At 51.8% G+C, this 22,549-nt stretch overlaps 2 protein-coding genes across 4 annotated transcripts in view; one reads left to right on the forward strand and one right to left on the reverse strand.

The window, feature by feature from the left end:
- LOC131215712 (diacylglycerol kinase 1) overlaps positions 1 to 16,564 on the forward strand; it is a 58,981-nt gene extending 42,417 nt beyond the window's left edge. Inside the window, exons 4-18 of the mRNA XM_058210105.1 lie at positions 2,047 to 2,257; positions 2,341 to 2,505; positions 2,594 to 2,776; positions 3,947 to 4,069; positions 7,541 to 7,665; positions 7,991 to 8,099; positions 10,417 to 10,545; positions 10,610 to 10,821; positions 11,482 to 11,622; positions 11,683 to 12,171; positions 12,281 to 12,988; positions 15,708 to 15,863; positions 15,941 to 16,157; positions 16,220 to 16,401; positions 16,475 to 16,564. Coding sequence (XP_058066088.1) covers positions 2,047 to 2,257; positions 2,341 to 2,505; positions 2,594 to 2,776; positions 3,947 to 4,069; positions 7,541 to 7,665; positions 7,991 to 8,099; positions 10,417 to 10,545; positions 10,610 to 10,821; positions 11,482 to 11,622; positions 11,683 to 12,171; positions 12,281 to 12,988; positions 15,708 to 15,863; positions 15,941 to 16,157; positions 16,220 to 16,401; positions 16,475 to 16,564 — 3,240 coding nt within the window. The remainder of the gene's footprint in view (positions 1 to 2,046; positions 2,258 to 2,340; positions 2,506 to 2,593; positions 2,777 to 3,946; positions 4,070 to 7,540; positions 7,666 to 7,990; positions 8,100 to 10,416; positions 10,546 to 10,609; positions 10,822 to 11,481; positions 11,623 to 11,682; positions 12,172 to 12,280; positions 12,989 to 15,707; positions 15,864 to 15,940; positions 16,158 to 16,219; positions 16,402 to 16,474) is intronic.
- Positions 16,565 to 20,081: 3,517 nt separating this feature from the next.
- LOC131216605 (ARL14 effector protein) lies at positions 20,082 to 22,009 on the reverse strand. Of its 3 annotated transcripts, none has more exons than XR_009157062.1 (3): positions 21,891 to 22,009; positions 20,631 to 21,155; positions 20,082 to 20,534 (listed from the first exon to the last, which is right to left on the reverse strand). XR_009157062.1 is itself a non-coding variant. In XM_058211138.1 (2 exons), exons 1-2 carry the CDS (start codon positions 21,941 to 21,943, stop codon positions 20,684 to 20,686), a joined length of 525 nt encoding a protein of 174 aa, XP_058067121.1. In that variant the 5' UTR covers positions 21,944 to 22,009; the 3' UTR covers positions 20,583 to 20,683. The 3 variants fall into 3 exon arrangements, 1 of the variants encoding a protein (XP_058067121.1); XR_009157061.1 differs by having other exon boundaries at positions 20,615 to 21,155; XM_058211138.1 differs by lacking the exon at positions 20,082 to 20,534 and having other exon boundaries at positions 20,583 to 21,155.
- Between the last annotated feature and the right edge of the window lie 540 nt (positions 22,010 to 22,549).

The following is a 22,549-nucleotide window of genomic DNA, read 5'->3' on the forward strand; positions in this document are numbered from 1 at the left end:
AAATAGTATAGCTTCCATATTGCGCTGAAAATGTGGCCTCTCAGCCTTTTCCGCGAACCAATCTACTCCACCCCGGGCTCTCTAGTTGGGTCAACGTGGTACTTCCTCGAATAAAGCATATTGTTTATCTCAACGCTATGTTTTTTACCGTTCGGTGGCCCGTGTGACTGTAAAACGTCCGTTGCCGCGATCCGTCCGTCTTAATAATTATAACTTCGAGCTAATTGACCCACCGTGCCCACCGAGCTCCCCGTTGCTCGTCCATCAAGGAATTGTTGTCGGCCATTCGGGGAAACTAGGTTGCCGCGTCTAGGACTTGCATCCGTTGCTTTTGAGCGCGTCCTTTTGTCAACCAATCCCGGCGGGGTCGAATCAGCTTGCTGTTGGTGGCCCCGTGCTGATGCCGATGCCAGGATGGCAATAAATTTTGATTATAACCCGACGACGAACTGGCTTCAGATTTCTGCCCGGCCGAGGTGAGACCGACATGAGTCCGGCCCAGAGATTAGGACCGAAAACCGCCGAGCAACGTCATCTGAGCAGTGTGCATACATTTTAATGAGAATGTAGTGAGATTCGGGACGGTCATCAGCTGTTGTAGCTCGACCCACCTCGAGGATGTGTTGGCGAACGGGTTGCAGCGATAAGCCGGAGGGCCGGTACGTGGCCCCGGAGCTTAAATCTGTTCCATATTGCTGCACTCTGGGATCCGCTTAGCACAGCGCAAATCTTGCCATCTCCCCGGGGGACCCACATGCTAGTGGCCTGTTGGCAGATTCTATGTCCATTTTGCATAATACCAACTCGCTGAGTGTTGTTTCTCGGTGCTCGACGCTGGGAATCATGCCCGGCCGAGTGCCCTTTGGCGTGATTAGCGTTTTCTTGTAACGGCCACCTACCTTACAGTGTTCCTTGAAGAACCGTGCAGGTTCTAGTCGAGGCATTCAAGATGAATCTGCTGCTTCACGCAGTGCATAGTGAAGAATTCATTGTAGTTCAGTATTCTGGCTCAACGAAGTCATGGTTTTTAAATATCTCTCTTAACGAACTCTTTATTGAAAGGACCTGTCGCCTTCATCAACTAAATATAGCTAATGTAAGTCAATTCCAGAGGCAGGATTTGTTTCCTAAATTCGACAACATGTGACCATGACACGGATTAACTTCTTATGTCACGCCGTGCACCACATTTTATTATGTACACTCCCGAGGTGCTAGATCTAAAACCAGGATGCCAATCTAATTTGTGAAAAGTCGAGTTTTGGCGCGTGTCAATACTCGGGCCACAGGACATGGAATGGATAAGGAAAATGATGCTCGCTCGAACTGCTGGCTACCGGACTGCTGGCCAAGTGGCCGTTTTGTAGGTGCAAGTTTTCCAATTTAATTATAAAACAACGAAATCATTTATCTCCGCACGATCCGGCCTGAGCGTTGGCTGTGCGGCTTTGTATGCTGGTAGATGATCAGTCAGACCACAGTATCGTTGGAAAGTCGTTAATCTTTTTCCCGTTTCCCGGTTTTTTTTGTGCTGCCCCAGGTTTATCTGTTTGCCAAAATAGCCAACAGCCTCCCATCTCAATCTCGAAAGTGGATCGAAACGAAAAATACGACCGACCGAACCACAGGGTCCGAAGCGAAGGAAAAAAAACGAAATGTTTCACGCACGGCCGAGAGGCAGAGCTAGAGAATGATAAAAGAGGCCATTATGCTGGAAATGCTTGACGCGCCCAAAACCCGAACCAGACGCCGGAGCCGTAGCCACTTGAATCACGCAAATTGCCTCAAACGATCGTGATTTTCTCCATCATCACGGGCCGGACACGGCCGACGTGGTGTTACTGGTCTGACGGGCTGTCGGGATTTTTGCTCCATTTTGAACCTGGCAGGGCAGGTCCGGAATGTCCCCAAAAAAGTTGCACCGAAGACCGATGTCCTCGCAAACCAAGTGACATGTCCCCGGGCCGGGAACATCGGCACTCGCTGTTACGTTCCACTTTCGTCCGGCGCTCGACTTATCACACACTGTGTTTTGTACTCCGGCAGGACATCGACTTTGAGGGGTTCCGCCGGTTTCTCGACTCGTTTCTGGACTGCGAAACGCCGGAAGAGCTCTCGAAGCACCTGTTCATATCATTCCTGAAGCCGGCCATCTACCAGGCGCAGCAGCAGCAGCACAGCCATGGGAAGGCCCTCTGTCAGATGGCGGCCATCAGCAGCAACGCGGCCTGCGCCCCGGTGACGTCCCACAACCGAGGTAAGTCCGAGGGCCCGTAGGGTGGACGGGCTGCGAGTGACAATCGGCCATTCACTGAGTGTGTGTCTGTGTGGGTTGTGCAGGGTCCATCCCGAACCTGAACAGCATCGTGGACATCCCGACGCCGCAGCCGTCGCAGGAATCGCAGCGGAACAGCTTCGTCGAGCGGATACAGGGCCTAACCGATAAGCTGCAATCGCTCGGGCACCTCGGCCACGAGCCCAGCGACGGTGGCAAGGGCAAAAGTGGTAACTGTCACTTGCGTCAGTGCGCGATGCGCCTGCCCCGATGACGATCATCAGCACGCGTCTAGCGTTTTCTCTGTTTTCCCCGCAGGCAGCGTGCACCCGATGCTGACGGTGACGCCGAGCCCGATGGGCTGTGCGCCCCCCATCCTGCAGCCCCCGTTCCGCCGCTCGGCCGACTCCAGCCCGTCGCACTCGCACTCCCACAGCCACTCGCAGATCTCCCGCAACTCGTCGCGAAAGAGCAACAACTCGGTCAACTGTCGGATCGAAGGTACGTTCCGCTCCTGAGGCTCCCGCCAATTTGCATCCCCCGCCAGCCCCCACGTCCGGTATCCTACTCCGCGTTTTTTTTTTTTGCGCCGCCCCAAGTTCCAAGAAACGAACTCGGCTTTGGAGTCAGGACAAACAACCCAGATGTGAGGTGTGTTCAAAAAGTTTTGCGACAGCTGAAGTTTCGCCGATTTTTTGTGGCGTTTGGTTGCTACACTTGTCAGTGACTTATGATGAGAAGTTCGTCCATATTGAGTAATCAGTAAATTTTTGACAGCTATTTTGCTTGAGCGTGTTTTGGCTCATCGGGAATGCCGTCGCCTAAATCGTATCGTAGCGTCGTCCTTTCACGCCCACTTTCAGCTTCCGAAGTAAGAAAAAATCACAGGGGGCCAGATCTGGAGAATACGGTACCTTTGACATCATTAGTGTGTTGTTTTGGCAATTTCACCTTTCGCGCAAAATTTGATACAAATTCCTTGCCATCGATTTTTTGGAACAGACAAAAACCGTCGATGAATCGTATTTTGTCCAAGCAACATAGCTGTCAAAAATCAACAGATTACTTAAACTTGCCGAAATTGTCAACAGAAGTGAGTGACATGAGTGGCAACCTAAAAGAACCCGAGTTCCGAAAATACGTAGTCCTCGGCAAATTCGAATGTCGCAAACATTTTTGAACACACCTCGCGAGAGAGCGAGAGAGAAAGAGAGACATACGGTAGATGTTCAGTCAAGCGAACCTGTCAATAACGGATGGCAAGGCGAATCGAAAATGCCCCCCTCCAGCGGTGTCCCCGGCACCCCCGCTACTCCATCTTGGTCCCTGGCAACGGGCCCACCGTTGACAACAACCTGTTGCAACCGGTCCCCGGCGAACAGGAAGAAGGCTTTTTAGAAGAAAGAAGGTGCGTCTGGGCAACCGGGGGCCCTAATCCTGCTGACAGGTTGCCCGAACCCCGACCTGGCAACCCACATCCCGGAGCAGCCATTCCAGGAATGGACGAGAAAGGGACCCACGGGCACGGACTTTGGTGGAGTGATTTTGTGATTCGCCTCGATTTCCTGTCAACAACGACTGCCGACGCCCTACCCGATCTCCCCGGACCCCGTTACTGTCCCCCCCCGTGCTGTCGGACGAACCTAACCACGCCGTGCTCTCCATTCGCAGATATTCGGCTGATTCCGAGAAAGCAATCGTTTCTGGATCCACTGCTGCTGAAGGTGCCGCTCAAGGACGTCGTTTGCTACCTCTCGTTGCTCGAGGCAGGCCGTCCGGAGGACAAACTGGAATGTAAGTATCGCCCCGCGCGGACCAACATGATTGACACATACACTGGCCACAGTACTCGGGAGCGCAATATTGGAAAACTGTCACTTCGCCCCGTCGCTCAGTGATTTCAAGTAATGAGCGAGTCTGCGGGCCGCCAAAGAGCTCGAGTTGGAAAGTCAGCCTTCCGGGTCTTCCGAGATCGTGGCTGTGAGGGTTCGAAATAATTACAAACACAAGCAAAACCCGGGGCCACCGAAAATTCTGTCGCCGATCAACAGCTTCCAATTGCGACAGATTTTGGCACGCTTCCCCGAGGGTAGCCTCGAGCCTCGAGCTTTGTTTGAGTATGGCTTTTAGCTGGCGCGGGAAAATTTGTTGAAATACGCAAACAACAGTACTACTCCCGGAGCCGCTCGTGGACGCTAATCTCCTACTTGGCAGTTGGCAGTACCCATACTTAAGCCGTAATCAGTGCCCGCTTGACGGCCCTGAGAGGAGTTCCCAATCAAAACGATCTAACCCCACGGGCTGTCGGGATTCGTAGTACTTTGCAAAACTTAATCTAAACTAACGTTCCCCAGCAGCAGCCCGGAGTGATTCTCGCGAAGAGGTTTGTTTGTAGAGCGCGGCGTGAAGAAAAGAAGATAGTTTTCCTTTCTGTGGGGCGCGCTGCTAGCGGGCTGAACTTGAAAGCTATTTACAAAACTTTTACGAAAGAACAGACTCTCGTGGCTTGGCCACAAACTTCTTCAAGCTAGGGTTGGCTGGCTCAGGCATCATCAGCACATAAATAAGTAGCGGTTTGTGGTAATCCCCTCCCCAGTTATACGCCAAAATGGGTCTGCGTTTGGCTGTGGAGCATCGAATTACCATGCAAATGGTATCGGGGTCATGTCCCGACACTCACCCAGTCTGTACAGATTTTTCATAGCCACCGACGAGCCAACATCCCTGCGCTGGGATGGCGTTGTTTACATGTCCAGTCGTGAAAGGATTCGGGGCCGCTCGGAATCTAGTGCTGGATCGACGCCTGGGAACTTTGGAATGATAAAGCAGTAAACGGCGTTAAACGGACTCGCCGGGACGGTTCGGTGCCCGCGGCGGGAACGTCGGGAACCCAGGGATTCAGAAAGAGCCACTGAAAGAGTGGAACACGGACTGTTGGCGTCGGGAGGTTGGCGTGCGCTACAAATCTTAATCGGTCTTGTTGAAGTGTGTCTCAAGTTTTTGACCAAGTGATTGGCAGTGCTCCCGAGATGCTCCCGACACGAACTCTTCCGTGGAGCGTGGATTGCGTGGAGCCGATCGATCTTGTCAGATTTGTTGCTCACGTCCAGACCAGCTCACGTTCCACGGCAGACAGACACGTCAGGGCACGAACGGGCTCGTCGGACACGTCGTCCACATTTCCGGACCGCTTTTTCTGACACAACGGGGTGGCGTCGTGTTTCGGGGAAACAATTTTTGCTGTCTGCACCTTGGCCCGGGCATTTCTGGGGAAAGTTTGACCTTTCCAGGAGCGAGGAACCGTCGCCATCAGATCAGCGTTATTTGTTATCAGCAATACGCGTCCAAGCTCACAGTATTTCTTGTGATCCGACCGGACTGGACCCAACTTCCCGAGGTATCCATCAACGTATCAAGCTGTGAGTTACCGGCCCGGGACCGTTTCCGGATTTCCGTCAGACAAAATTCATTTATTTTTATTGCTGCAAATATCAATAGGGCCATCGAATGTGATGAAAGTCGTGCCTCTGAAAAGTCCGACTCACCTTCTACCCCCTACTACGGTCAATGAATTTCCGATCACTTTCACCGAAACAAGTGTTGGCGGTTATTGCTTCTGCTTCGGAGGCACAGGACTCTGATGATGAGTGACGGCTCGAAAGCGACACAAAACGTTACGGCTGCTACATGCGTGCCGAAAAGGATGTGGGGGGCCCCCGTGATTCGTGTCACTTGCAGGGCGCCAATCTTAGTCACCGGCGTTCGGTGACCGTCGTCAAGTCTCGGTGGCCTCACGGAAAACGCCTTCGCGTGCCCGGAAAGTATGAAGTGTTCGGGAGGTCCGTTTGACTCAGGAGGGAGCGAAATGAAACAGTTTGCTTTGGTCCGTCGTCTTGTCGTTAGCGTCGACACGGGTTCCTTATGTTGGAGCAGGAAGCCGCTACTACTGCTGGCCGGCACTAAATCGCGCTCGATCGATACCACCACCCCCCTCGTGTTGGGACGAAAGCCTTTCTCATAATATTTATTTATAGGTTTATTTCCGATTCATATCCATTCAGCAATGGCCGCCGACCGGAACCTCGAGCTCTCTCGAGTGGTGGTGGTAAATTTGCTAGTTTCGTGCCCCTCGCCGAGTCGATTTTCTGCCACCCGCTGGGGAGGGTAGCGACACACACCCATACGCACACACAAATTGACGCCATCGTCGTCGTCGTCGTCGCCGTTGTGATAACAAATAGAACCCGTCTCGGAGACGGAGCCCGGATTGGTGTTTAGCATCTGTTTTCCGACGATCCCGGTGCTTGATTGAAGCAAAATTGTTATCGCATATTACGCTAACTGCTGAAAACTGCCAATTCTTGGATCCGTCTTCGGCAAAATAAAGTCCAAGAGGTTCAGACAGGACAACCTGTCACGTGGCCTTCGGGAAAGGTTTGGATGAAGTCTTCGATTTGGCGGCCAAATCTAGCGGCTAAAAAAGTCTACTTAAAGCTTTCTCCGTTCCGAAAAAAATCTTTCAACGCATCGAAATGAAAATGCGTAAATTTGAGTTATCCAATCACAATCAGAAGCAAACCGAGAAGGAATGTTTTGGAAAGTACCTTGGAGTCGTTAGCATCTAATTCCCCAGGCTCTCTATCCCCTCGAGATGCTACATTAACGGGTCTATCTAGTCCTTTTTGGAAGATTCAAATAAGGACTTCTACGCTTCGAACAACTCGTACTTTGATCGTCTGATGGCCAGTGGCATCGAACCAACTTTGATAGTGTTCATATAGTTTTCGTCAATTTAATCAACCTAATATAAATCTAAATCAAAACAAAATCAATCTTCCAAAAATTTTTGATAGTTGCTCTGCTTCTTCTGCCCTGTATTACAACTTCCTACCTATCATAACGTTGTAGAGAAGCAGCTCCCCAGAATTTACTGTGACCCATTTCATTCCACTTGGGTGCGTGTTCTTGATGGCCCCGAAATCCATTCAACCGTAACCTCTAAAGTCTGACAACAGTGCCATTAGAGCGTCATCTGTTTCTCAAACGTCTCGATCAATCATTCGCCCGACAGCCGCAAAGCAGAACCGGCGACGTTCTTGACGGCGACCACCGCAAACATCGACAGGGATTAGCATCGGCTTGGCACGGCTGATGCGAGACCATTTTCGGGTCAAGCTTTCGTATTTAATTTCCGTTGGTCTCCAGTTCACGAAGTGCGCCTTATGATCTTGTTTCTGTTCTTTTTTCCGTCTCTTATCCCCACAGTTATGTTCCGGCTGTACGACACCGACTCGAACGGAGTCCTCGATACGACCGAAACGGACGCCATCGTCAGCCAGATGATGTCGGTCGCCGAGTACCTCGGCTGGGACGTGTCCGAGCTGCGGCCGGTAAGCAAGTCCGCGTCCACGTGGTGTCCCCGAGCTGTCCGTGCCACGTGTGCGGTTTCGAGCACGCGGAATAGTTCCATTCCGCGGTTCACTTTCTTTCCCCCGCCGCCATTAGAAGCCACAAAAGTGTCCACCACCAGCCCGGCAGTGTCCAGTGTCCGGACGATTCGGCTTCTTGGCCCTATCATCTCCGGGCACCGGCGAACCGTTAATGCTGTTTACTGATTCGATTCGGTGTCCTTTTCTCTGCTTTCTCCGGTCCGGAACGCGGATGTACCTTGGAATGATGCGGCTCTCTCCGGTGCCGGCCTTGCGGAAACAACAGATCCTCCAGGACATGATGACCGAGATTGACTACGACGGTGACGGGTGCGTTTCGCTGGACGAGTGGCAACGGGGCGGCCTGACAACGATCCCGCTGCTGGTGCTTCTCGGTAAGCCGCCCGGTGTTAGCTGCAGGATAATCTTTAAAAAATCCCAGAAACCATCGTGCGCCCTTGAGAACTGTTCCCGGAAGCAAGGCGATGATAAAAATCGTAATTTAATATCCCGCGCGATCTAACTAGATGCTGTGCCTGCCTTTTGCCGGGTGGCTTGGGGCCACCACTTGAGGGCCACGTGATTCCTCGCCCCCATCCCTGCTGTTTGCTAATGGGGCGCGGTGTGTTCGAGATTGGCGCAAAAATCAGCACTCCGTCCAATTAAAATGGTTACGCCAGGGAATGGCGATGAGAGTCCCTGAGAGTCCTTCGGGAGGCGTTCTGGTACTTTGCTGAGCAAATACAGAGACGATGGCCGCTCGGCTGACCCGTTTGCTCTGTTCTCGCTTGAGATGAGCAATTTTAAAAACATTTATAGAGTAACGCCGTAGGTGTTCCAAGCGTTCCAAGTGTTTCAAGGCTTACGTCGGAACCCGGTAATCTATGCAGATGGGCAAACGCCTTACAAAAAGTGCATCGCACTGGAACCGATCAGCCACCAGGACTTGGCCGGGCCGGGTGAAGCAACAGAGCCGACCCATCCAGGATAATTCAATCAATTACCTTAACGGGCACCTCCGGGACATGCGGAAACTAATCTACACTTAACGTAATTGCACTGCATCTTCCGGACGCTTCCGGGGGGATCCGATGTGTCGATATGTCGACACGGGCCTCTCGAGAGATTCCCGAGGTGCCGTTGCCGTCTGGTTCCAGCGATGGTAATCGAACCACTTTGTCTAACTACTCAGTATGAGCCTGCCAGCCAGCAAACCTTTTCCTTGGCGTCCCAGGATGCCGCTTGATAAATCCTCGGTCACCTCCGGATCGGTTCCAGAAACCGTCCTAGAAACCCCGCTGACCAAAGGCTATCAATCAGTGTGTCGAAAGTCAACAGGAGTGTCTTTTCTCGCCTTCGTCGATGGTGGCCTAAAGAGTGAGTGTCAAAGTTTGGTTCCAAATCGGTTCGATTCTCTGTCTCCGGAAAACGAGAAGAAACCCGGGAATCGAGGTCGTTACGCATCAGAATCGGGTCAATGAACAGTGTGTCGCGCATCCATCATGCTCTCTGGTTCGGTTTTCTACGAGGAAAAGCTAGCAGCAGCCCATCCCCGAACCGGTGAACGACTGACAGAGACCGATGGAGGTGGACCTGTGCCACTTTCTTATCGGTGACGGTGGTGGTATCTTAATTAATTTTACCTCTGCAGCAGACTGTCGCTGCTGCGCCTTCGGCTGCTTCCTTGAGACACACCTTTTTGCCATCGCTTAAAGTGCTCCCAGTTTGCCGATCCTGTCTCGTTCGCTACGAAGTCCACGAAACACCAGAATCTTATCGGAATTTGATAGCAAATTTTTTCCGGAAAAACTCACCATCCTATCACTGGCACAAGTTTTCATAAGATTAATGGCCACCCGTTGCGCTCCCCGAGCTGTAACGCTTGGGCGGGGAGTGCCTCTACGTCTAGAGGGCCGCACGCTGGCACACAGGCAACATCTGGACGGCGGATGGCGCGCGATCCTGGGAGTTGTTTGTTTATCATTGCACAGTCTCGCGCGAGTGGTAAATGCAACCGTCCGCACCATCGTAAACCCCACGGTGCCACGGCAACCTGATGCTGTTTGCCATAAAACCCCTCCATTCACGCGAATACGATCCGACCGTCCTCCATTATTCATTCCAATATTATTGCACGTTTTGTTCGCCCGCCAAACAGCACGCCACATGAATGTGATTTGTTTTCTTAGAAAACCCCTCCAAAGTCGACATGAAAGTCATTCATTTCAAGGCAGAGATTTGTGAAACCCCTTTAATCCGCCTCCGGTTTGATTCGAAAGCGACCCGACCATTATTTGGGGGCTCACACTGGAAAAGGCTGGGCCATCGATCAGCCAAAACCCGGGAATCGGGCGCTCGATTTTTCGATCCACTAATGCGCCGTAATTGATGCCTCGTGCGTTCGTGCATCGAACACCACGTGAGCCGTGAGCCATAAATCTCGCGGCCCGTAAACCCACATCCCACACGAACGAGCCATTAAAGTGACTTTCCCTTTACGCGCGTTCCGCGCTCTTTTTCAACGCTTCCATGCTATTCGACGACCCACGACGACGACGGATGCATCGGACGAATGCTCGGCGGGATTACGGGACGGTCCCTTTACTGCCTGATGCCCCGGTTCCCGTTGGTGATTACGAAAATGTGCCATCGCACCGAAACGCACTCATCGCGCTAATTGCGGCGAACCGTCCACCGGGATCCGTCTGGCAGGAGTCGACAACACGCTGAAGGAAGACGGATACCACGTGTGGCGATTGAAACACTTCAGCAAACCTGCCTACTGCAATATGTGCCTCAACATGCTGGTCGGCCTCGGCAAGAAGGGTCTCTGCTGTGTGCGTAAGTATCACCGTGCGGAGAGAGCGCTTGGCCAGTCCCCCGTAATACCGTCCCGTTCCCACAGTCTGCAAGTACACCGTGCACGAGCGCTGCGTACAGCGGGCCCCGGCATCCTGCATCGCGACCTACGTCAAGTCGAAGAAATCGAAGGCCACCGCCACGTTCCAGCACCACTGGGTCGAGGGCAACTGCTACGGGCGTTGCTCCAAGTGCCGCAAGCGGATCAAGGCGTACAACGGAATCACCGGACTGACCTGCCGCTGGTGCCGGATGATGGTAAGCCCACCGAGGGTCCACCGTCAAAAGATACCAAAATTAGATACCCCCTCATCGGTTGTGGTTACAACTTTCTAAGCGGTTACGATCCCTGCGCGGAGCCAAACAGGAATTCATTACCGAGTCCGAGCCATAAAATTATCCGAAAAGGGACCAGCGAGCAGAGATCGCCGTTGCGGGGCATTGAGTTGAGCGGTTGGGAAAAGGGACAAAAATGGTCGCACGTAACCACAGGCATTAGCCTGACTTCATTAGCCGGGCCGGGTCGATTGTCGGGCTGCGGAAAATTAATTTCGGCCCCAAAAAGGCGGGCGGGTTGGTGGGTCTAGAATAAATATTTTATGCAAAGTTAGCCACGCGCCACCGGGGGTTGCTTACCGTGGTCGGTCATTCCGATCCATCTTCCATCGATTCGACCGTCGGGTCGGGCCATCAATCAGGACTCCACCCGGGGCAGGAGTGCTCTCCCGGACGTCACCACTTGACACCGCGCGGATCATGGATCATTAAACATTTTAATTCATCGATCACCGGGGCCACTCGGGTTCGAAATTGTTTATGCTCGCCTGGAACCCGAGCAGGGTTTTATTGAAAAATGTGATTGGGTCTGGTTGGGGTCATCGAAATTATTTTACCCGTCTCAACCCGCTTCACTTTCAGCTGCACAACAAGTGCGCCACGCTCGTGAAGGCCGAATGTGCGTTGGGAGAGTTCTCAAACTTGGTCCTGCCGCCCACTGCCATCTGCCCGGCGGTGCTCGATCGGCAGAAATCCATCAACGTCACCAGCAACAAGGGCAAGGTAAGCCACTCGTGAAGCCCATCAGGGTAATGAATTAATGGTGTTTTCCCTCCGCGACAGAGCATACCCTCGACGATACACTTCCAGATCACCAGCGATCCCGGCTGGTGCCCGCTGCTGGTATTCATCAACCCGAAGAGTGGCGGCCGCCAGGGTGACCGGATCCTGCGCAAGTTCCAGTACCTGCTGAACCCGCGCCAGGTGTACGATCTGTCGAAGGGTGGCCCGCTGGAAGGGTTGACGATGTTCAAGGACGTGCCGAACTTCCGGGTGATCTGCTGCGGTGGCGACGGAACAGTCGGCTGGGTGCTGGAAGCGATGGATAGCATCGAGCTGCAGTCGCAACCGTCGATCGGTGTGATACCACTCGGGACGGGCAACGATCTGGCCCGGTGCCTGCGCTGGGGTGGCGGCTACGAGGGCGAGAGCATCCCGAAGCTGTTGGACAAGATCAACCGGGCGTCGGTCGTCATGATGGACCGGTGGAGCATCGAGGTGAAGAACAGTCCGGTCACGGCCCTGGAGACACCGACCCTGCCCGGCCACAAGGTACTGCTGCAGGTCGTATTCGCCCCTCCCCCCCCCCCGTTGCATGACCGTACCGCTTTCCGCTCTAACCTACCCACTGCCGACTTCTTTTCATCCCTCGCGCCAACAGGTGACGCTGTCCGAGAACGTGCAGAAGGTGATAGAGCTCTCGCAGAGGATAATTGTGGAAAAGTCTGTGATCCAACCGACCAACGAGGAGGTTAAAAATAGTACAAACGAACCGCAGTCGGCCGGCGACAATAATGCCGGGCCGGGGTCGAGGATCGAGGGAAAGCCACCGGAGGTGTTCTCCTTTCGACCGCAACCGGACGGTTGCTGCACCGAGCGACGTCCTTCGGCGACCGGCTCCGGGTGCTCCGACGATGGTGTGCAGCGCGTTGCCACTTTCACACCACCGCCGACGCCGGACGAATCGATGCACATCCGGCCCCACGCGACACCACGCGCTACCGAACCGGAAAGCGCAGGACACGGCTGCAAAAGTTGTATCACCAGCAATGGTAGCCCGAGCGTACCGAATGGCATCGTGGCCGTGTCCGAGGATGGCCCACCACCACCACATTGCACGGGCGACATCAGCAGCGACAGTAGCAACGCAGGGGACGGAGCTGGCAGCGCGCAGGACGAGAAGCCACGTGCGGTCGGAGTGGCGACAATGGGAGCCGACGAACAGCAGCAACCGCACCTCAACGGCTCAACGGACCGGGCGAGGTCGAAGGAGAAAATTATCGACCTACCAAAGTTGATAAAGCCGCAGGTCGGGTCGGAATTCACCGTGCCGTACAATATTGTCAATAACTACTTCTCCGTGGGTGTGGTAAGTACCGGGAATCAACCGTCGTGAGGGCAGAAGGACAGAAGGGACCGGGCGATTAAAAGCGCAGGAAATGGACCCTCGTTACAAAGCACTTACGAGCTTCGCCTGACCGGTTTTTGCCGTTTCGTCCTTGAATCGCCCGACCAACTGATGGACCCTGTAACGGTCAGTTCAAATTGGCTAATTTGTACGAAAGCAAAGAATGGACAGCACGAAAAGCCTAAAGCCACTCATCGCTCAAGCAAACTGCCAACTGCCTCAAACAGGGCACAAGATTATGCACGCTCCCTCCTTTTGGTCCTTGACGCGGGTGGAACTTTGTTTTCATTTTGCTTGCTCTTTAATTATGCAAACCCGGCGCACATGGTGGGCGCCCGAAGCGCTCTACTAAACCGTGACGCAAGAGCAGCCAGAGAACAGTTCGAGACGGAGCGAAATGTATCACTCTACTGTGAGTGTGCAACGTTGAACGGGTTTGGGGTTGAACGAGCTTAACGAGGACTTTTGCTGCCTAAACTACGACAAATGTCAGGACGAGCTAATGCCGGCCGACCGGCCGGCCAGCCAGTCTGTAAAGAGACACAGCGTCTTTCGCAGGTACACTTTGGTGCGCTCACGTGAAGTATGTTTGCTCAGGGTACGGCTCTTTTGCCGTCTTCTCTCGGCTGCAAGTGCTACATACTTTATGGCGAGAATTACGCTGAATATTTCATGTGTCGGAAATGGCAAGCTCAGCAAAAGGGCCCTCAGAGGGCGGCTCAGAGCTCGTCCGTACACGATTGTTTCGTATGTTTTACATATCGGGGTCGGGTTAAAAGTCGGATCAAAGTCGATGGCATTAGAAATGGCACGATTCCCGGCCCTTTCACGTGTTCTCATTCGATAGCATGCGGCAAGAAAATGGAATCTTTCGCCGAGCACTGTCGTGCAAGGGAAGCATGCAAAAATATCGGTTACGTCACTGGGAACGTCACGGCGGAACCGATTGGGAACCGAAACGCGAGCTTGCCATTGTTTCTGCACAAATTTTCAGACGCCTCGCACACACACAGTGTCCCGGACCCCGTGATGTTTACTCATAATTACTCACAACAGACTAAACAATCGTCCGGCACCGACCAGCACAAATGGTGAGAATTAATTACTTCCAGTTCCGTTTCGGTGAACCCGAAACGTCTGCCTGGCTGCGGGACAGCGCACAGGTTATTAAAATATTCACCAAATGCGTTAAGTTGGCCCGGCGCTACGTAAATAATGGGTTGGGTTGCATGCAGCCCGGGCATCAATTCCATTTCGGAGCTTGGCGAACTATCTGACACGAAAGCACACCGCCACTGCGCCACAAGATCCGTATCCAAATTTTCGGGACAAACCCGAAACCCGAAACCGTGAGCCCCGGGTTACCTAAGCCAACACGCGACCAGGGCCGCGGCCCACGCGTACGGTACATAAATAACTCGGTCTCGGAAATGCACCCCGAAGCCTAGCTCGGTTCACGCGTGACGCAGTTTGTCTTTAATCTGCCCGCCGGCCGCCATCTGCGCCTTCGCCGTTTGTTGTTTGAGAAGGCGCCGGCGGGCCGAAGAATTAGGGGCAGGCCAACAATGCAGGCTCAAAAGCATTCCCGGTCAGGCCGGCACCACCTGCCGATGGTCCGCGGTCCGCTCTGACCCACATCCGAAAGTTATTCCCCGCCGGGGGTATTCTGAGAAAACCCTCAGCACGTTGGCTCTGCTGTAACAAGAACCAAACCCGAGAGCCGAAGGGGGCCGAATGCATCAGAAACGCCGTATCGTGGCGTGTGAAGCAAAATAAGGCCCCCACAGTTCGGGATAGGTCGCAAATTTAATCTCCTCCGCCTTCGACCGCGCTCCGATTCCGAAACGTACCGGGCGCCTCCATCCGGTTCGTAAGACAGCTAATTGCCGCCGCTAACTGTTTACGTTCTCGTTTCTCTTCCTTTGCCCGTCTCTTACGGTACTTAATCTTTCGTTTACGTTTTAAAGCACCTTGAACCACGCTTCTTTAGGTTCGGCTCCCCAGCTCGGCACGCTATTCCATTGTTCCGGACCGCAGCTGACCCGTGTGCCGCACGTGGTCGCAGGATGTTGGTTCGGGAACGGCAGCGGAAACACGAACACGGTGCCTCGGTACTCCAGCGTGTCTTTCTCCGCCGGACGCGCGGTAAATTAAAACGGCGATTTCTTCCCGGCGTGTCACATTTTCTCCCGGGCGCCGGTGTCCTTTTTCTCAATTTTACCGTCTGTTTTCTGTGCCTCTTTTGTGTTGCCTCTTTTCTCTCATCTCTCGAACTCTCGAACGAACCGTGAACCCTTTTCCCGTCGGGGCAAACAAAGTAATTTAATTAATTTGGCGATTAAAAAGCAGTTCCTCCGGAAGGGGGCGGACACCCCCCCGTCATCGAGCCGAGGGATTAACTCCGGGGTAAATGAAGTTCGCACCCGGAACGGCACCGGTTCCAATGAAGCGATCGATCGAACAGGGATCGCTCGCTATCAGCTTATTATCTCATCCGGCGTGATTAGGTGCCGTAAAGAATATACGGCACATTACCTGTAATGGGCAAAGCTGGGCGATTAGATGGGGAAACATTCTTTTCAATCCCGGTCCAGCCATTAGACAGTTTAGGGTTCCGTTAAACTGGGGTACCCCTTTAAAGCTACCGCTAACACGCGTACACCGGTATCTCGCCGCACAGGACGCCGCAATCTGCGTAAAGTTTCATCTGGAGCGAGAGAAAAATCCACACAAGTTCAACAGCCGGATGAAGAACAAACTGTGGTACTTTGAGTACGCCACGTCCGAAACGTTTGCCGCGTCCTGCAAAAACCTGCACGAAAATCTGGACATTGTGGTAAGTGGCCCCGGGCGCATCTTGGCAGGAAAAGCTCTCCTAATCGCCGTTTGTTCTCTCTTTCCAAATAACGCCAGTGTGACGGTGTGTCGCTCGAGCTCGCCAACGGACCCCAGCTGCAGGGCATAGCGCTGCTGAACATCCCCTACACCCACGGGGGCTCCAACCTGTGGGGCGAGCATCTGTCGCAGAAGCGTATGCGAAAGGGCCCGTTCCGGAAGAAGCTGAAAAGCTCGGACAAGGAGCTGTCGGCCAACAGTTTCAATTCGGTCGATTTGTCGATCGCCATCCAAGGTAACCCGCAGGCTGTTGGTCATATTGTTCTCCTGGCTAACGCACGTTACATGTCGTTTCAGATATCGGAGATCGGAAAATAGAAGTCATCGGTCTGGAAAACTGCCTCCACATGGGCCAGGTGCGAACGGGTCTACGTGCGTCCGGCCGCCGCTTGGCACAGTGCAGTGAAGTCGTCATCACCACGAAGAAAACCTTTCCGATGCAGATCGACGGGGAACCGTGGATGCAAGGACCGTGCACGGTAGGTCACCCCCGTCGAACCGAGCCAAGTACAACGTGAAAGCATTTCAAGCCACATTCTGTCTTCTCCTCAGATCAAACTGACGCACAAAAACCAAGTGCCAATGCTGATGGCGCCCCGCTCCGAGAAGGGAGGTGGATTCTTTAGCTTTCTGAAGAGATGACTCACCCGGAAATCGAGTGCCGCGGCCGTGCCAGGCGAGACCTAGTGCCAGTGCCGGTAGTATGCCGGAACCGGGCCAGGTGCGAGTCGGTTTCGGGTGCTGGTGAACCCACTCACACGCGACGGTCGCCACCTTATCGATTACTATCGAAGATCGGTTTCAGATCTGCCCAACGGAAGACAGCTTTAACGATTACGAACCAAACCGTACGCGTGCGCGCGCATTTCATTTCACATCACGTCACGTGCCCCCGGAAAGGAAGCGGAAGATGCGGTTTGAAGCAGCACAGAAGCACCGCGTCGGGTTTGCTGCGCGACACAATGAGCCCCTTGCGGTTGCCGTAGCAAATCCGAACCCGATGCTACTGGGCACCAGCGAGCGGGGCGGCACCGAATGGGTAACCTAGATCGTTAGTCTATCTCTTACATCCTTCCAACCCGTCTCGACCCGTCTGCAAACTGTCCGTTACTGCACTAGACCAATGTCCGAGTACCTACCAATTGTTACATGAGACACTATCCCAACTACTTTTACACCCAGAGAGACCAAGCGAGAGAGAGAGAGAGAGAGAGAAAGAGAGTGCGGTCTAACCTAACCTAACATAATCACAATATTGATATTTATGTCGTCTTTCCGGCGGAATCCCAGCTCGCTCTCTCTTACCGAAGTTCGTCTATCTTACGCGTGTATGTGTGTACGTGTGTGTATGTCTGTATGTGTGTATGCGTGTGACCTTTAACCTTTTGCCGCCCAACAATTACTACTTGCGCGACGCGGCCTACGCGCACTCGTTTGGTTATCACTTACATTAGCACCCTAAGCGTACGTAACCGTTAGCTAAATTGTCGAAACAATACGAAATGGTACGAATAAGTGTGTCTGTCCACGTCCCGTGTCCCGTGTTCGTGAAACGAGCGCGACTCCTGTTAAAGCCCACTGTTATACGTTTCATCGTTCACTGTACTGTTTTTGGGGAGCGAAATCGATGGCATGTTGAAATAATAATTATATATCTCTACACCCGCAATCCGTTAACCGGCAAATCTCATCGAAAGGTATCCGTGGCTCTGCGTCTCGGGCACCGGAGTGCGGAAAGCCTATACAATACTATATTTACCGAACATGCTTCATATATCATGCGCCAGCGGTGGCAGTGAAAGTTAGAACTCGCTGCCCGTCGAGAAGCGCCCGTCGTACAAAATGCGACGCGAAACACCCAGGGTGGGTCGCAGTCCGGTGACTGGTTCATGTGCTTTAAATACCCAAACTAGAAATCTTTAAGAGTCCGGTTTCGACGATGAGCAGCGGTTTGGATCGGTTTGGGAGAGGCACGACGCTGACCAATTACTATCACCAGAAACAGACCTCTCACCCAACCGTTAGGACCTTATCGTTTTCGAACACTTTACAAACATATCTTGGAGAGGCGAACAGCTGAAATTGTTCCCGATTTTGCTTTTGGTTAATTTCGAGAACGTGCCCTAAGTACACCTGGTCGCCGTCGTTGCGTTGACTTCCCGCACTTGTTCAAACCGTGCCAACGTCAACGACCGGAAAAAGAGTTTCTAATGAATGTTAAGATATGATATACATAGTGTCTAATGCGGCAATTCGGTTCATTGCATTGATATAGGCCCAAGAATTTACTCTCAATCGGCGGCCGTGAGACCTGATCGGAAATCTGTCGTCGTTTGTAAATATCTTCTAGAATTATAAAACACAAACAAACTTACTTTCATCATTCAACGCAAAGTGGATCTTTCGCTAATCTCTAAACCGGGTACCGGTAGAATCTCGATCGGTAGGCACCGGCGACGGACTATTTAAATTATTAGCTCAAAGAGAAATACAGAAACCGCCGTCGTCGTCGTCGCCGTCGCCGAACGCGTGAAGGGGGCAGTAGAGTAAGTTATGGAGTTGCTTCAGTTGATTTGGTATAGTTTCTTAGTTTTTTGCTTCTGATAAGAGGACAAAGCAAAACAAACACCACAGTAGCAGTTAACAATTAACTCTGAAATGCTAATCAAAAACTGGAACTGGAACGAACGCCCGCTAGAGCCGCGCGTCACCGGTGGCATGGAATGAATGACTCGCGAATCCCGGGGCCGGCAAGGTGGGACACTCTATACATCTCTACAGCATAAGCGAATAATCTAGGCGTAGCGTAGCGAAAGGGCACTTCTGAGTGCAGCGAACGAATACATGATATACATATATATGATAATAAAAAACTGAAATTCTAAAGTAGCGTAAGAAAAACATAGAGACTAGACATCTATTGCCACCGCAGATAGGTAAAATGAATTTAGACACCAAAAGAAGGGGAAAAACAGAAATCTAAAGCATCGTTCATCTTTAGTTTGGTAACGGAACGGAGCAGAAGAACAGAGCAAACTAGTCATCATCAGAAGCCGGTAGTACAAGTTCTGAGCTAAGTTAGAATCTCTCGAAACGATAAGTATTCTCCCGCGGGAAGCTACTGACTCCTGCGTTTCTCTGCACTCAACCATTGATTTCTTGATCTGTGCTCGTTAGGATCTGACTAAACCCACCCGACTCGGAGTACCGGCCGGATTGGCAAGCGGAAAACACGAAACGTTACTCAACCAAAATACTTTTAAACAATCGACAACCATCGGTGACATCGGCAGGGAACCGCCGCATGCACACCGACGAACAGAGTAGTTTGAGGCCTAAAGCTGTTTTTTATACAACACGGATCTGAATGTATGCGCTGACGCATCAAGCCAACGATCTCGGATGTATAAGGAGACATTTTAATCTATCCGTAACACTTAATGTACACGTTACACTCATAATTAGCCATCTCAAGAGGTAGGACACGAGCGTGCGTTAGGCCGACTAAATAGAACGGCTACTAATCTTATTGCTGTATATAAGTACGTTGTGTAGGGTTAACGAGAGCGTCATCGAGGGTTTTCTTCTTTCGCTGGCTGACTGAAAGGGTCACGATCGAAGTTACTATCTACTGTACAGAGTACACCCGTCGCGGTATAGTTTTGCTTAGCAAAGTGTAGCACTAAAATCCCGCAGTCAAACTGTGTGGCCGCTGTAGTCGCTGTCGCCGTGTAAGGGCCCGTCGCGTAAAGACGCGCCATTCTGCTACTATAACTCTGTATTAAACTAGTGTATCCGTTCTAAGACAAACCGCTTGAGGCCCGTGGGCAAACGGAACCGGAGGATGGAATTAATGGAAAAAAAAGACTTGTAATTAATGGTACTCGTATGCCTGCAAACGAAACACAAACATTCGGACCAAACGGGACAAACATTGTAAGAATTTAAAAACGAATCAAACCGAAAGGAACGCATCTCAGACACTGAACACTGAAAGGGGGAGAACACATTATACAATGCCAATTAGAGGTTTTGCGCCAACCCTCCACTCTCCACACAGATTCGGGACTTTTATCGGACGTATTTTAGTATGCATGTATTTTCGGATCGAATTTGCAACCCACCCACAGAAGCGTTACACTGTACAGACTTGCCCCCCCGACATAAAAACCCATGGTCCACGTTTGGTAGCTCTAAACCCTCTAGAACCCTGTTAAGAATGCGTCAGTTCCGTTTAACAATTCGATGCGCAGTTTACGAAGCCAGTAAAAGTGAGTTCCCCGTATCAAATCCGTATTGTGCATTGGGTTTCCTCCTTGCGGGCGTTCGTTTCTGTACATAGACCCGAGGGCATTGCTTATCGTACTAGGATTACAACTAAACACCGTGGCAGTTGGGTATCACTGGTTCCTTGTACATATGGTCACTTCCGGTGTCGTGTGGAAAACTAAGTGCATTTTGATACCAAAGACCCGCGTACGAGTCTGCAAGCAGATTAAGACAGGATTGAGCTTCGGCACATGACTTCAACGCGTCGAGCCGAGTGGGTATCTACCCGCTGGTCAGCCAGTCCCAGACTAACGAATATTATGAGAGAGACAGCCAGTAATCACTAAAACGAAAAGAAAAATAAACGCAAAAAAGCCGGACGTGAGTCGTAAACGGTGGAATCAATTTTATTTATTAACTTACTGTATATCTTGTATACCTGTAACTTAAACCAAAATAATAAAACTAAATCTACACAGCAAAACCCGGGTATCACTTTTTGGCCATATTGTACTTATTTTTCTCCAGCCGCGTGTTGACAAACACCTTCGATTTGGAATCGTGTTCAATCTGCTCGTACGCCCACCGACGGTTCCGGCGACAGTGGGGTCCACATTTTTCGCTTCCGCACGATCCGCACGGAAAGTGGCACCCTGGACAGTCCAGGTCCAGACAGTCGCACATGTCGAGTTGACTTGCTCGCAGGAGCCCCTTCTCGTTGTACAGGCTGTTACTCTTCGTGACCGGTTGGGGCTTCGGAGCGGTGAGACAAATGGTTCGCGCCAGCTTCCGCTTTTCGCGGCGCGACGTCCCCGGGTCAAAGTCGGCCAGAAATTTCGAGTTTTCGTCCAGCAACCGGTTGCGCCGTTGATACGTCGATTTGCGGCGCTGTGCCTGGCTTCGGGTTTCTGGCTTCTCCTTGTCCGGGTGTCCTTCGTCGGTGGTCGTTTCGCTTGTAGGGTGCCTGCAAAACAGTTAAACAACAGATGTTTATTGCATACGACGCAACTTGGCCAGGCATAAAACAAAAATCAGAAATTGGGGCGCATCACGCGCAAACGAAACATCCGGACCGTGTATACCAAACACGACCCGCAGTTTGTCAAAAGCCTAAATTTCCCTAGCTGGAACTGACCGATTAAAAGGATTTTACAATCGAAGCAGTTGGGCAATTCCGACGACTGAAGTGCCAGTTATAATTATCTATACAAGAACCTATAACGCGATCCTATTTATTCATAAGCGATCAGTTTGAAGACGGAAATGAAACGCATAACTTCGTGTTAGAATTTCATTCTCCGAAGGAAGCTCCGAGTTCCCCTGACTCACAGTAAGACCCGATACTCTCCCAACGTACAGTGCCGGGTAAAGGGAAAACATCCAGAGTCCGCCAGAGACTCCAAGTATCAGTTCTAGTGTTTTTCTCCGTAAGCTTCGCCTTCCGATCGTCAGCAGCCTCGTTTAACTCCGAACCGAATCACCAGTGTTCAGGTGGACAACGATCGAAAAATGCATTAGGCACGGCGCCGGGGTAACCATAGTGAGCCGATCGAGGCACGGCCAGCGAACCCAAACAACGATTTTACAACGAGGCACTGGTGGTGCAGCGATTCTACCTCGGAGCGAGCCCGGCCCTATGATCACACAGCGACCGTCCCCGGTTACCGCCGCAGGACGACACTGGGAACACCACACTTACACGCTGTTAGTTGTATTGTCCGGTGTATCCGAACTTTCCACCGGCTTTTCCATCGGTTACCAAAAATTCCACTTCCAAAAATTCTAAAACTTTGCTGAGGCGTCCTTTTTTTGTGTTTTGAATCGGTGGGAGCCGGCTGTCAAAAGACAGTACCTATGCCCACCACGAGATGGCGGGCGTTTCTTGTCGCTGACAATTATGGTGCCCGAATGGATAGCAAATTTTTACAGATGCAACGGAAATAGCTAATTTCAAACGGTAATAAAGGCTTACAAAACAACGCTGCGGTAAACCTGGCCGAAGCATAAAACAAAGCGATTCATGAAAAATCGAACGTATGAAAATGAAGCAGGAATCGGCCAAACCAAACCTAGTTTATGATGATCCCTAGCTGCGGTAATGTGTTTACTATTATAACATATCTTTACTATCATAGTTCACTATCTCTCGGCGTTGCACAAAATTTCCTTTCCAAGAAGGACAAATGTACAAGTGAAAGAGCCCAGCGATATTGTACTATTCTACAACATGTAACATCGGTGTTGTGGTTTAGCACGGTTTCCCACACAGCATCCCCCTCAATTGTATCGCGACGCATCTTCCTACATGTTCGACGAATACTGCTGACTGCGAGGAGTAATTATTCTTGTAGCCAATGA

Source organism: Anopheles bellator, chromosome 1, assembly GCF_943735745.2.
Source record: "Anopheles bellator chromosome 1, idAnoBellAS_SP24_06.2, whole genome shotgun sequence".
Lineage (NCBI taxonomy): Eukaryota > Metazoa > Arthropoda > Insecta > Diptera > Culicidae > Anopheles > Anopheles bellator.